The sequence below is a fragment of the Tachyglossus aculeatus genome, chromosome 16 (genome assembly GCF_015852505.1).
Source record: "Tachyglossus aculeatus isolate mTacAcu1 chromosome 16, mTacAcu1.pri, whole genome shotgun sequence".
NCBI classification, from domain to species: Eukaryota; Metazoa; Chordata; class Mammalia; order Monotremata; family Tachyglossidae; genus Tachyglossus; species Tachyglossus aculeatus.
This window is the reverse complement of record NC_052081.1, coordinates 45799750-45813386: the sequence shown is the minus strand read 5'-3', so window position 1 is coordinate 45813386 and position 13637 is coordinate 45799750. Positions and strand designations below refer to the sequence as shown.

General features: G+C 46.7%; 1 protein-coding gene and 1 pseudogene across 1 annotated transcript in view; both read left to right on the top strand.

Moving 5' to 3' along the window:
• Nucleotides 1–8389: 8389 nt before the first annotated feature.
• The window catches only part of PPT1 (palmitoyl-protein thioesterase 1), a 32045-nt gene continuing 26797 nt past the window's right edge, over nucleotides 8390–13637 (top strand). Inside the window, exon 1 of the mRNA XM_038757812.1 lies at nucleotides 8390–8483. Within this exon, the coding sequence (XP_038613740.1) occupies nucleotides 8390–8483 (94 nt within the window). The remainder of the gene's footprint in view (nucleotides 8484–13637) is intronic.
• On the top strand, nucleotides 9283–9340 carry LOC119938915 (annotated as a pseudogene).

Sequence of the window (13637 nt, the reverse complement as noted above, 5' to 3'; positions counted from 1 at the left end):
AGTACAGTGCTCTGCACCTAGTAAGCACTCAATAAATACCATGGATTAGTTGGTTGATTGCCAGATTGATCGACAATGTGGGGAAATTCCTCGAGAGGAAAAACAATGGTCACCTAAGGCCGCTAAAACGGAACTCCACTGGGGTCTTGGACCAAACAGGGCTCGTTCTGTTCCGCTCATTTTCCCTCGATTTGACCTCGGCAGTGAGATGGAAGTCTGAGGGTAAAATCACCAAGCCAGGAATAATATTTGTCTGAGGTCTGGGAGAGGTTAGCCTTGAGATAAGTCCTAGTTTAGGTGGATCTCAAAGCATCCCCTGCCCGTGAAGAGGATAATGATTAACAGGAGTTGGACATTATCGGGGTCAGGAAGTGCGGTTAACCCCTGATGAAGTAACGTGGCTCTCCCCGATGGAGCGTCAGTCCCCGTGGGAAGTGGGAGATTTTGCAAAGTGAAATGAAATGGTATTTGTTAAGCGTTCACTATGGGCCAGGCACTGTACTAAGGGCCGGGGTAAATGCAAAGCGGGAAAGTAGGGAATGTCCACTCCCGCTTGAGACCACGGTAGATCCGGAAACGATTTTCAAATACTTTCTTGGAATCTATTTCCACTCCACTTTCCCCTTAGCTTCACGAAAACTGCCCTCTCGCAGCTCAATGTGCTCTCCTTCTTGCCAACTCCAATGGCCTCTGCAACATCCTAATCCTCCTCAACCCCTCAGCGGCCTTCGGCACTGTCGACCACAACATTGCCAAGATCCGCCCTTTCCTCTCCATCCCAACCGCTACCCTGCTCGTTCAAGCTCTCATCCTATCCCGTCTGGACTACTGCATCAGCCTTCTCTCTGATCTCCCATCCTCGTGTCTCTCCCCACTTCAATCCATACTTCATGCCGCTGCCCGGATCGTCTTTGTCCAGAAATGCTCTGGGCATGTTACTCCCCTCCTCAAAAATCTCCAGTGGCTACCAATCAATCTGCGCATCAGGCAGAAACTCCTCACCCTGGGCTTCAAGGCTGTCCATCCATCCCCTCGCCCCCTCCTATCAATCAATCAATCAATCGTATTTATTGAGCGCTTACTATGTGCAGAGCACTGTACTAAGCGCTTGGGAAGTACAAATTGGCATCACATAGAGACAGTCCCTGCCCAACAGTGGGCTCAAAGTCTAAAAGGGGGAGACAGAGAACTGAACCAAACATACCAACAAAATAAAATAAGTAGGCTAGAAATGTACAAGTAAAATAAATAAATAAATAAATAAATAGAGTAATAAATATGTACAACCATATATACATATATACAGGTGCTGTGGGGAAGGGAAGGAGGTAAGATGGGGGGATGGAGAGGGGGACGAGGGGGACAGGAAAGAAGGGGCTCAGTCTGGGAAGGCCTCCTGGAGGAGGTGGGCTCAGTCTGGGAAGGCCTCCTGGAGGAGGTGAGCTCTCAGCAGGGCCTTGAAGGGAGGAAGAGAGCTAGCGCGGCGGATGGGCAGAGGGAGGGCATTCCAGGCCCGGGGGATGACGTGGGCCGGGGGTCGATGGCGGGACAGGCGAGAGCGAGGTACAGTGAGGAGATTAGTGGTGGAGGAGCGGAGGGTGCGGGCTGGGCAGTAGAAGGAGAGAAGGGAGGTGAGGTAGGAGGGGGCGAGGTGATGGACAGCCTTGAAGCCCAGGGTGAGGAGTTTCTGCCTGATGCGCAGATTGATCGGTAGCCATTGGAGGTTTTTGAGGAGGGGAGTAATATGTCCAGAGCGTTTCTGGACAAAGATAATCCGGGCAGCAGCATGAAGTATGGATTGAAGTGGAGAGAGACACGAGGATGGGAGATCAGAGAGAAGGCTAGTGCAGTAGTCCAGATGGGATAGGATGAGAGCTTGAATGAGCAGGGTAGCGGTTGGGATGGAGAGGAAAGGGCGGATCTTGGCAATGTTGCGGAGCTGAGACCGGCAGGTTTTGGTGACGGCTTGGATGTGAGGGGTGAATGAGAGAGCGGAGTCGAGGATGACACCAAGGTTGCGGGCTTGTGAGACGGGAAGGATGGTAGTGCCGTCAACAGAGATGGGAAAGTCAGGGAGAGGACAAGGTTTGGGAGGGAAGACAAGGAGCTCAGTCTTCGACATGTTGAGCTTTAGGTGGCGGGCGGACATCCAGATGGAGATGTCCTGAAGGCAGGAGGAGATGCGAGCCTGGAGGGAGGGGGAGAGAGCAGGGGCAGAGATGTAAATCTGGGTGTCATCAGCGTAGAGATGATAGTTGAAGCCGTGGGAGCGAATGAGGTCACCAAGGGAGTGAGTGTATATTGAGAACAGAAGGGGACCAAGCACTGAACCTTGGGGAACCCCCACAGTAAGAGGATGGGAGGGGGAGGAGGAGCCTGCAAAAGAGACGGAGAAAGAACGACCGGAGAGATAAGAGGAGAACCAGGAGAGGACGGAGTCTGTGAAGCCAAGGTCAGATAGCGTGTTGAGGAGAAGGGGGTGGGCCACAGTGTCAAAGGCAGCTGAGAGGTCGAGGAGGATTAGGACAGAGTATGAGCCGTTGGATTTGGCAAGCAGGAGGTCATTGGTGACCTTTGAGAGGGCAGTTTCCGTGGAATGAAGGGGACGGAAGCCAGACTGGAGGGGGTCGAGGAGAGAGTTGTTGTTGAGGAATTCTAGGCAGCGCGTGTAGACAACTCGTTCAAGGAGTTTGGAAAGGAATGGTAGGAGGGATATGGGACGATAACTAGAAGGTGAGGTGGGGTCAAGAGAGGGTTTTTTTAGGATGGGAGAGACATGGGCATGTTTGAAGGCAGAGGGGAAGGAACCAGTGGAGAGTGAGCGGTTGAAGATGGAAGTTAAGGAGGGGAGAAGGGATGGAGCGAGAGATTTCATAAGATGAGAGGGAATGGGGTCAGAAGCACAGGTGGCCGGAGTAGCACTTGAGAGGAGGGAGGAGAGTTCCTCTGAGGATACCGCTGGGAAGGATGGGAGAGTAGCAGAGAGGGTTGAGAGCCGGGGGGTTGGAGAAGGGGGGGGGGGAGTGACTTTGGGGAGGTCGGACCTGATGGATTGAATTTTGTTAATGAAGTAGGAGGCCAGATCGTTGGGGGTGAGGGAAGGAGGAGGGGGAGGAACCGGGGGCAGGGGGAGGAACCGGGGGCCTCCCCTCCCTTCTCCCCTCCCTTCTCTCCTTCTCCAGCCCAGCCCGCACCCTCCGCTCCTCCGCCGCTGATCTCCTCCCCGTACCTCGCTCTCGCCTGTCCCGCCATCGACCCCCGGCCCACGTCCTCCCCCGGGCCTGGAATGCCCTCAATCCCTCCGCCCATCCGCCAAGCTCGCTCTCTTCCTCCCTTCAAGGCCCTACTGAGAGCTCACCTCCTCCAGGAGGCCTTCCCACACTCAGCCCCCTCCTTCCTCTCCCCCTCCACTCCCATTCCATCCCCCCTGCCTCACCTCCTTCCCTTCCCCACAGCACCTGTATATACGTATATATGTTTGTACATATTTATTACTCTATTTATTTATTTATCTTACTTGTACATATCTATTCTATTTATTTTATTTTGTTAGTATGTTTGGTTTTGTTCTCTGTCTCCCCCTTCTTGACTGTGAGCCCGCTGTTGGGTAGGTACTGTCTCTATATGTTGCCGACTTGTACTTCCCAAGCGCTTAGTACAGTGCTCTGCACACAGTAAGCGCTCAATAAATATGATTGATTGATTGATTGATTGGTATATGTGCCCAGCACTGTTCTAAGCACTGGTGTGGATACAAATGAATCCGGTTGGGCTGAGTCCCTCTCCCACCAGGACTCACGGTCTTAATCCCCATTTTACAGATGAGGTAACTGAGGCACAGAGAAGTTAAGTGATTTTCCCAGGGTTACAGAACAGACAAGTACTTCCCAAGCGCTTAGTACAGTGCTCTGCACACAGTAAGCGCTCAATAAATACGATTGAATGAATGAATGAACAAGTGGCAGAGCAGGGATTGGAACCCAGATCCTTCCAACTCCCAGGCCTGAACTCTATGCACTAGACCAGGCTGCTTCTCTAATAATAATGATGGTATTTGTTAAGCACTTACTATGTGCCAAGCACTGTTCTAAGCCCTGGGGTAGATATAAGGTCATCAGGTTGTCCCACGTGGGGCTCACAGTCTTCATCCCCATTTTACAGATGAGGAAACTGAGGCACAGAGAATTTAAGTGCCTTGACCAAGGTCACACAGCTGACAAGTGGCAGAGTCGGGATTAGAACCCGTGATCGCTGACTCCCAAGCCCGTGCTCTTTTTTTTAAATGGCATTTATTAAGCGCTTACTAGGTGCAAAGCACTGTTCTAAGCGCTGGGGAGGTTCCAAGGTGATCAGGTTGTCCCACGGGGGGGGGCTCAGTCTTAATCCCCATTTTACAGATGAGGGAACTGAGGCCCAGAGAAGTGAAGTGACTTGCTCAAGGACAATAATAATAAAATAAGAATGGCATTTGTTAAGCGCTTACTATGTGCAAAGCACTGTTCTAAGCGCTGACAAGTGGCAGAGCCGGGATTTGAACCCACGACCTCTGACTCTTAAGCCTGTGCTCTTTCCACTGGGCCACGCGGCTTCTCAATAATGGCATTTGTTAATCCAGCACCTAGTACAGTGTTTCGCACACAGTAAGCGCTTAACAAACACCATCTTTATTATTAAGCACTTAATAATAATAATAATAATAATAATGATGGCATTTGTTAATCCGGTGCTTAGTATAGTGCTTCGCACATAGTAAGCGCTTAACAAACACCATCTTTATTATTAAGCCCTTAATAATGATAATAATAATGGCATTTGTTAATCCGTTGCTTAGTACAGTGCTTCACACATAGGGCTTAACAAACACCATCTTTATTATTAAACCCTTAATAATAATAATAATGTCATTTGTTAATCCGGCGCTTAGTACAGTTCTTTGCACATGGTAAGCGCTTAACAAACACCATCTTTATTATTAAGCCCTTAATAATAATAATAATAATAATGGCATTTGTTAATCCAGCACTTAGTACAGTGCTTTGCACATAGTAAGTGCTTAACAAACACCATCTTTATTATTAAGCCCTTAATAATAATAATAATAATAATAATGATGGCATTTGTTAATCCGGTGCTTAGTATAGTGCTTCGCACATAGTAAGCGCTTAACAAACACCATCTTTATTATTAAGCCCTCAATAATGATAATAATAATGGCATTTGTTAATCCGTTGCTTAGTACAGTGCTTCACACATAGCGCTTAACAAACACCATCTTTATTATTAAACCCTTAATAATAATAATAATGTCATTTGTTAATCCGGCGCTTAGTACAGTTCTTTGCACATGGTAAGCGCTTAACAAACACCATCTTTATTATTAAGCCCTTAATAATAATAATAATAATGGCATTTGTTAATCCAGCACTTAGTACAGTGCTTTGCACATAGTAAGTGTTTAACAAACACCATCTTTATTATTAAGCCCTTAATAATAATAATAATAATAATAATGGCAGTTGTTAATCCAGCACTTAGTACAGTGCTTTGCACATAGTAAGCGCTTAACACCATCTTTATTATTAAGCCATTAATAATAATAATAATAATAATAATGGCATTTGTTAATCCAGTGCTTAGTACAATGCTTCGCACACAGTAGGTGCTTAATAAACACCAACTTAATTATTAAGCCCTTATTAATAATAATAATAATAATGGCATTTGTTAATCCAGCGCTTATTACAATGCTTCGCACATAGTAAGGGCTTAACAAACACCATCTTTATTAAACCCTTAATAATAATAATAATAATAATAATAATGACATTTGTTAATCCAGCACTTAGTACAGTGCTTCACACATAGTAAGCACTTAACACCATCTTTATTATTAAGCCCTTAATAATAATAATAATGACATTTGTTAATCCGGCACTTAGTACAGTGCTTTGCACATAGTAAGCGCTTAACAAACACCATCTTTATTATTGAGCGCTTCCCACATATATGTTATGTGAGCCCGTTGGTGGTTAGGGACCGTCTCTATATGCTGCCAACTTGGACTTCCCAAGCGTTTAGTACAGTGCTCCGCACACAGTAAGCGCTCAATAAATACGATTGAATGAATGATATAATGTATAATAGATTATATATAATATAATGTATAATATATATTATTTTGATGATGCTGATTGTCTAAGGGAGTAGGTGTCTGTGTCCCCTCCTCCCCCTCCCCATCCCCCCCCGCCTTACCTCCTTCCCCTCCCCACTTTCATTCATTCATTCAGTCGTATTTATTGAACGCTTCCTGTGTGCAGAGCACTGTACTAAGCGCTTGGGAAGTCCAAGTTGGCAACATCTAGAGACGGTCCCTACCCAACAGCGGGCTCACAGTCTAGAAGGGGGACACAGAGAACATAACAACACAGCACCTGTATATATGTATATATGTTTGTACGTATTTATTACTCTATTTATTTATTTATTTTATTTGTACATATTTATTCTATTTATTTTATTTTGTTAATATGTTCTGTTTTGTTGTCTGTTTCCCCCTTCTAGCCTGTGAGTCCGCTGTTGGGTAGGGACCGTCTCTAGATGCTGCCAATTTGGACTTCCCAAGCGCTTAGTACAGTGCTCCGCACACAGTAAGCGCTCAATAAATACGACTGAATGAATGATATGATGCATAATAGATAATATTATTTTGATGATGTACAGTGCTCTGCACACAGTAAGCGTTCAATTAATACGATCGAATGAATGATATAATGTATAATAGATTTTATATGATATAATGTGTAATATAGAATATTAGTTTGATGATGTACAGTGCTCCGCACACAGTAAGCGCTCAATAAATACGACTGAATGAATGATATACTGTACAATAGATTATATATGATATAATATGTATTATTTTGATGATGTACAGTGCTCCGCACACAGTAAGCGCTCAATTAATACGATTGAATGAATGATATACTATATAATAGATTATTTATGACATAATGTATAATATATAATATTATTTTGATGATGTACAGTGCTCCGCACACAGCAAGCGCTCAATAAATACGATTGATGATGATGATTGAATGAATGATATGTATAATATATATTATTTTGATGATGTACAGTGCTCCGCACAGTAAGCGCTCAATAAATACGATTGAATGAATATGTATAATATATATTATTTTGATAATGATAATAATAATAATAATAATAATGACGGCATTTGTTAAGCGCTTACTATGTGCAAAGCACTGTTCTAAGCGCTGGGGAGGTTACAAGGTGATCAGGTTGTTCCACAGGAGGCTCACAATCTTCATCTCCATTTTACAGATGAGGTCACTGAGGAACAGAGAATAATAATAATAATAATGGCATTCGCTAAGCGCTTACTATGTGCAAAGCACTGTTGTAAGTGCTGGGGAGCTTACAAAGGTGATCAGGTTGTCCCATGGGGGGCTCACAGTCTTCATCCCCATTTTACAGATGAGGTCACTGAGGCACAGAGAATAATAGTAATGGCATTTGCTAAGTGCTTACTATGTGCGAAGCACTGTTCTAAGCGCTGGGGAGGTTACAAGGTGATCAGGTTGTCCCACGGGGGGCTCACAGTCTTCATCCCCATTTTACAGATGAGGCCACTGAGGCCCAGAGAAGTCAAGTGACTTGCCCAAGGTCACACAGCTGACAATTGACAAGGCCCTACTGAGAGCTCACCTCCTCCAGGAGGCCTTCCCAGACTGAGCCCCTTCCTTCCTCTCCCCCTCGTGCCCCTCTGCATCCCCACAGCACCTGTATATATGTATAGATGTTTGTACATATTTGTTACTCTATTTATTTATTTATTTTACTTGTACATATCTATTCTACTTATTTTATTTTGTTAGTATGTTTGGCTTTGTTCTCTGTCTCCCCCTTTTAGACTGTGAGCCCACTGTTGGGTAGGGACTGTCTCTATATGTTGCCAACTTGTACTTCCCAAGTGCTTAGTACAGTGCTCTGCACACAGTAAGCACTCAATAAATACGATTGATGATTGACGATGTACAGTGCCCCGCACACAGTAAGCGCTCAATAAATACAATTGAGTGAATGATATAATGTATAATGGATTGTATATGATACAATGGATAATATATAATGTTATTTTGATGACGATGATGATTGCCCAAGGGAGTGGGTGTCTGTGGAAACCAAGAGAGGCCTCAGGGAGGTCTCCATCCCCGCCCCCCCCCACGGGTCACGTGGTCGGGTCACGTGCCCTTCTCCTCAAACCTTAGGGCGCGAACGGCTCTGCGCCTGCGCCGTGAAGGATGCGGAGGCGCCGTCGCCCCGACAACGGGCGGCCCCGGCGGGTCACGTGACACGAAGGAAGATGGCGCCGCCGGGCCTGTCATCTTGGCCTGCCCTGCTGATGGTGGTGGTTGGGGGCTGCGAGGCCCTGCCCCTCGTCATCTGGCATGGAATGGGTGAGATCCCAACCTTGGGAGCCCCAGGACTTCACTCATTCACTCAGGGAACGAATTGGGAAGATTGGGAGTCATCAGTCAATCGTATTTATTGAGCGCCTACTGTGTGCAGAGCACTGGACTAAGCGTTTGGGAAGTCCAAGTTGGCAACATCTGGAAACGGTCCCTACCCAACAGCGGGCTCACAGTCTAATAGGGGGAGACAGACAACAAAACAAAACATACTAACAAAATAAAATAAATAGAATAGGTATGTACAAGTAAAATCAATCAATCGTATTTATTGAGCGCTTACTGTGTGAGAGCGCTGGACTAAGCGCTTGGGAAGTCCAAGTTGGCAACATAGAGAGACAGTCCCTACCCAACAGTGGGCTCACAGTCTAAAAGGGGGAGACAGAGAACAAAACCAAACATACTAACAAAATAAAATAAAATAAAAATAAAAAATTAAATAAAATAGAGTAATAAATATGTACAAACATATATACAGGTGCTGTGGGGAAGGGAAGGAGGCAAGATGGGGGGGATGGAGGGGGGGAGAGGAAGGAAGGGGCAGAAGTCGTGGGTTCAAATCCCGACCCCGCCAGTTTTTTTTTTTTAAATGGCATTTATTAAGCGCTTGCTATGTGCCAAGCACTGTTCCAAGCGCTGGGGAGGATACAAGGTGATCAGGTTGTCCCACGGGGGGCTCACGGTCTTCAGCCCCATTTTACAAAATGAGACATTTTACAGATCAATCAATCGTATTTATTGAGTGCTTACTGTGTGCAGAGCACTGTACTAAGATGAGTGTTAAGATGAGTGTTACAGCTCTTTTAGAATTTGTCCAGTAGGTTTTCCGGCTTTAGGAAGCCCTAAAATTTTTCCCCTTCTAGACTGTGAGCCCACTGTTGGGTAGGGACCGTCTCTATGTGTTGCCAACTTGGACTTCTCAAGCGCTTAGTACAGTGCTCTGCACACAGTAAGTGCTCAATCAATACGATTGATTGACAGCTGAGGCCCAGAGAAGTGAAGTGACTTGCCCAAAGTCACCCAGCTGACAAGTGGCGGAGCCGGGATTTGAACCCATAACCTCTGACCCCAAAGCCTGGCTCTTTCCACTTAACCATGCTGCTTCATCCGGTTGTCAGCAGGGTGACTTTGGCCAAGTCACTTCACTTCTCTGGGCCTCAGTGACCTCATCTGGAAAATGGGAATTAAGACTGTGAGCCCCCCGTGGGACAATCTGATCACCTTGTAACCTCCCCAGTGCTTAGAACAGTGCTTTGCACATAGTAAGCGCTTAATAAATGCCATTATCATTATTATTATTATTGTCCGCTGGGTGACTTTGGCCAAATCACTTCACTTGTCTGGGCCTCAGCGTGGCTGAGTGGAAAGGGCACCGGGGTCATGGGTTCAAATTCCCGCCCCGCCGCTTGTCCGCTGGGTGACTTTGGCCAAGTCACTTCACTTGTCTGGGCTTCAGCGTGGCTCAGTGGAAAGAGCACTGGGGTCATGGGTTCGAATCCCAGCTCTTCCCTCCTTCCTCTCCCCTGCCTTCCCCTTCCCATCCCCCCGCCTTACCTCCTTCCCCTCCCCACAGCACCTGTATATATGTTTGTACGGATTTGTTACTCTATTTTATTTGTACATATTTATTCTATTTATTTTATTTTGTTAATATGTTTTGTTTTGTTGTCTGTCTCCCCCTTCTAGACTGTGAGCCCGCTGCTGGGTAGGGACCGTCTCTAGATGTTGCCGACTTGGACTTCCCAAGCGCTTGGTACAGTGCTCTGCACACAGTAAGCGCTCAATAAATACGATTGAATGAGTGAATGAATTTATTGAGCGTTTACTGTGTGCAGAGCACTGTACCAAGCGCTTGGGAAGTCCAAGTCGGCAACATCTAGAGGCGGTCCCTACCCAACAGCGGGCTCACAGTCTAGAAGGGGGACACAGACAACAAAACACATATTAACAAAAAATAAATAGTAAACATGTACAAGTAAAATAGAGTAGTAAATCTGTACAAACATATATGCAGGTGCTGTGGGGAGGGGAAGGAGGTAGAGCCGGGGAGATGGGGAGGAGGAGAGGAAGGAGGGGGCTCAGTCAGCCAATTGCCAGCTGTGTGACTTTGGGCAAGTCACTTCACTGGGCCTCAGTTCCCTCATCTGTGGAATGGGGATTAAGACTGGGAGCCCCCCGTGGGACAACCTGATCTCCTTGTAACCTCCCCGGTGCTTAGAACAGTGCTTTGCACATAGTAAGCACTTAATAAATGCCATTGTCATTATTATTATTATTATTAAAATCAGGATGAAGAATGTGAGCCCCACGTGGGACAACCTGATCACCTTATAATAATAGTAATGGCATTTATTAAGCACTTGCCATGTATAAAGCACTGTTCTAAGCACTGGGGAGGTTACAAGGTGATCAGGTTATCCCACGGGGGACTCAGTCTTCATCCCCATTTTACAGGTGAGGTAACTGAGGCCCAGTGAAGTTAAGTGACTTGCCCAAAGTCACACACCTGACAAGTGGCAGTGCTGGGATTTGAACCCATGACCACTGAGGGGAGGGGAAGGGGTAGGACAGAGGGATGGGGAGGAGTAGAGGAAAGAGGGGGGCTCAGTCTGGGAAGGCCTCCTGGAGGAGGTGAGCACTAAGTAGGGCTTTGAAGACGTGGGTGCTAATCCCCCCCTTCCCTGCTGGGTGACCTTGGGCAAGCCGCTTAACCTCTCTGGGCCTCAGTGACCTCATCTGGAAAATGGGGATGAAGACTGTGAGCCCCACGGGGGACAACCTGCTCACCTTGTATTCATTCATTCAATCGTATTGATTGAGCGCTTACTGTGTGCAGAGCACTGGACTAAGCCCTTGGGAAGTACAAGTTGGCAACATAGAGAGACGGTCCCTACCCAACAGTGGGCTCACAGTCTAGGAGTCTTGTATCTCCCCCAGTGCTTGGAACGGTGCTTGGCACATAGGAAGCGCTTAAAAAATGCCATCGTAATTATTATGATTCTTTTCCTTCCCAGCCGTTGGGAGATGCGGTTACCCTTCTTCACCCCTCCGAAGGGCCGGGCTCCTTCCGCCTCTTGCCCCCAAGGGCCTGGAGGAAGAGAAAGCCCGTACGCACACACCTCCCCCTCACTCGGGACTTGCTGCTTCCTTTTGTCAAGTTCCCCAAAATAACGATGGTACTTGTTACGCCCATAGTAAGCGCTTAACAAATACCATCATCATCATCCTGCCTCTCTCACCCCCTGGGACCCCGCATCCGTTCAAATGATTCTCCAGAAGGATTGGACAATCTCTGCAGGGTTCCCTGCGTAGCTGAAAGGTGATTCCTGGGCTGGGCCTGCCTTGGGTCATTCATTCATTCATTCATTCATTCATTCAGTCGTATTTATTGAGCGCTTACTGTGTGCAGAGCACTGGACTAAGCGCTTGGGAAGTCCAAGTCGGCAACATCTAGAGACGGTCCCTACCCAACAGCGGGCTCACAGTCTAGAAGGGGGAGACGGACAACAAAACAAAACGGGTGGACGGGTGTCACGTCGTCAGAATAAACAGAAGTAAAGCTAGAAGCACGTCACTAACAAAATAAATAGAATAATAAATATGTCCAAGTAAAATAGAGTAATCAATCTGTACAAATATATATACAGGGGCGGTGGGGAGGGGAAGGAGGTAGGGCTGAGGGGGATGGGGAGGGGAGAGGAAAAAGGGGGCTCAGTCTGGGATGAGCCCCACTTCCACTTCACTCTTCCAGCCATGAGGGAGGAGGAAGAGAGGAGGGGTAGCCGAGTTAAGGCCGACACAGAAGGGAAAGATCCTTCCGTGAACAGGATCCCCCTTCAACCCATCAATCAATCGGATGCATTGGTACTTAGTGAGTGCCTGCTGTGTGCAGAGCACTGTACTGAATGCTTGGGAGAGTACAAAGGAGTCGTACCAGCTAGAGGGAAAAGCTGCAGAGAGTGTTCAAATGGCAATTTTGTCCATCTGGGATGGGAGAATTTCCTTGTAGGAGTATCCAACCTGCTCAGCTGAACGTGAAGTGGAGAGTGGCATTTAAAGCACTTACTGCATGCCACGCAATTTAGTCCATCTGGGAAGGGAGAATTTCCTTGTTGGAGTATCCAACCTGCTCACCTGAACGTGGAGAGTGGCATTTAAAGCACTTACTACATGCCACGCAATTTAGTCCATCTGGGAAGGGAGAATTTCCTTGTAGGAGTATCCAGCCTGCTCACCTGAACGTGGAGAGTGGCATTTAAAGCGCTTACTACATGTCACGCAATTTAGTCCATCTGGGAAGGGAGAATTTCCTTGTAGTATCCAACCTACTCACCTGAACGTGAAGTGGAGAGTGGCATTTAAAGCACTTACTGCATGCCACGCAATTTAGTCCATCTGGGAAGGAAGAATTTCCTTGTAGGAGTATCCAACCTGCTCACCTGAACGTGAAGTGGAAAGTGGCATTTAAAGCGCTTACTGCATGCCACGCAATTTAGTCCATCTCGGAAGGGAGAATTTCCTTGTAGGAGTATCCAACCTGCTCACCTGAACGTGGAGAGTGGCATTTAAAGCGCTTACTACATGTCACGCAATTTAGTCCATCTGGGAAGGGAGAATTTCCTTGTTGGAGTATCCAACCTGCTCACCTGAACGTGGAGAGTGGCATTTAAAGTGCTTACTGCATGCCACGCAATTTAGTCCATCTGGGAAGGGAGAATTTCCTTGTAGGAGTATCCAACCTGCTCACATGAACATGAAGTGGAGAGTGGCATTTAAAGTGCTTACTGCATGCCATGCAATTTAGTCCATCTGGGAAGGGAGAATTTCCTTGTAGGAGTATCCAACCTGCTCACCTGCATGTGAAGTGGAGAGTGGCATTTAAAGCGCTTACTGCATGCCATGCAATTTAGTCCATCTGGGAAGGGAGAATTTCCTTATAATATCCAACCTGCTCACCTGAACGTGAAGTGGAGAGTGGCATTTAAAGTGCTTACTGCATTCCATGCAATTTAGTCCATCTGGGAAGGAAGAATTTCCTTGTAGGAGTATCCAACCTGCTCACCTGAACGTGAAGTGGAAAGTGGCATTTAAAGCGCTTACTGCATGCCACGCAATTTAGTCCATCTCGGAAGGGAGAATTTC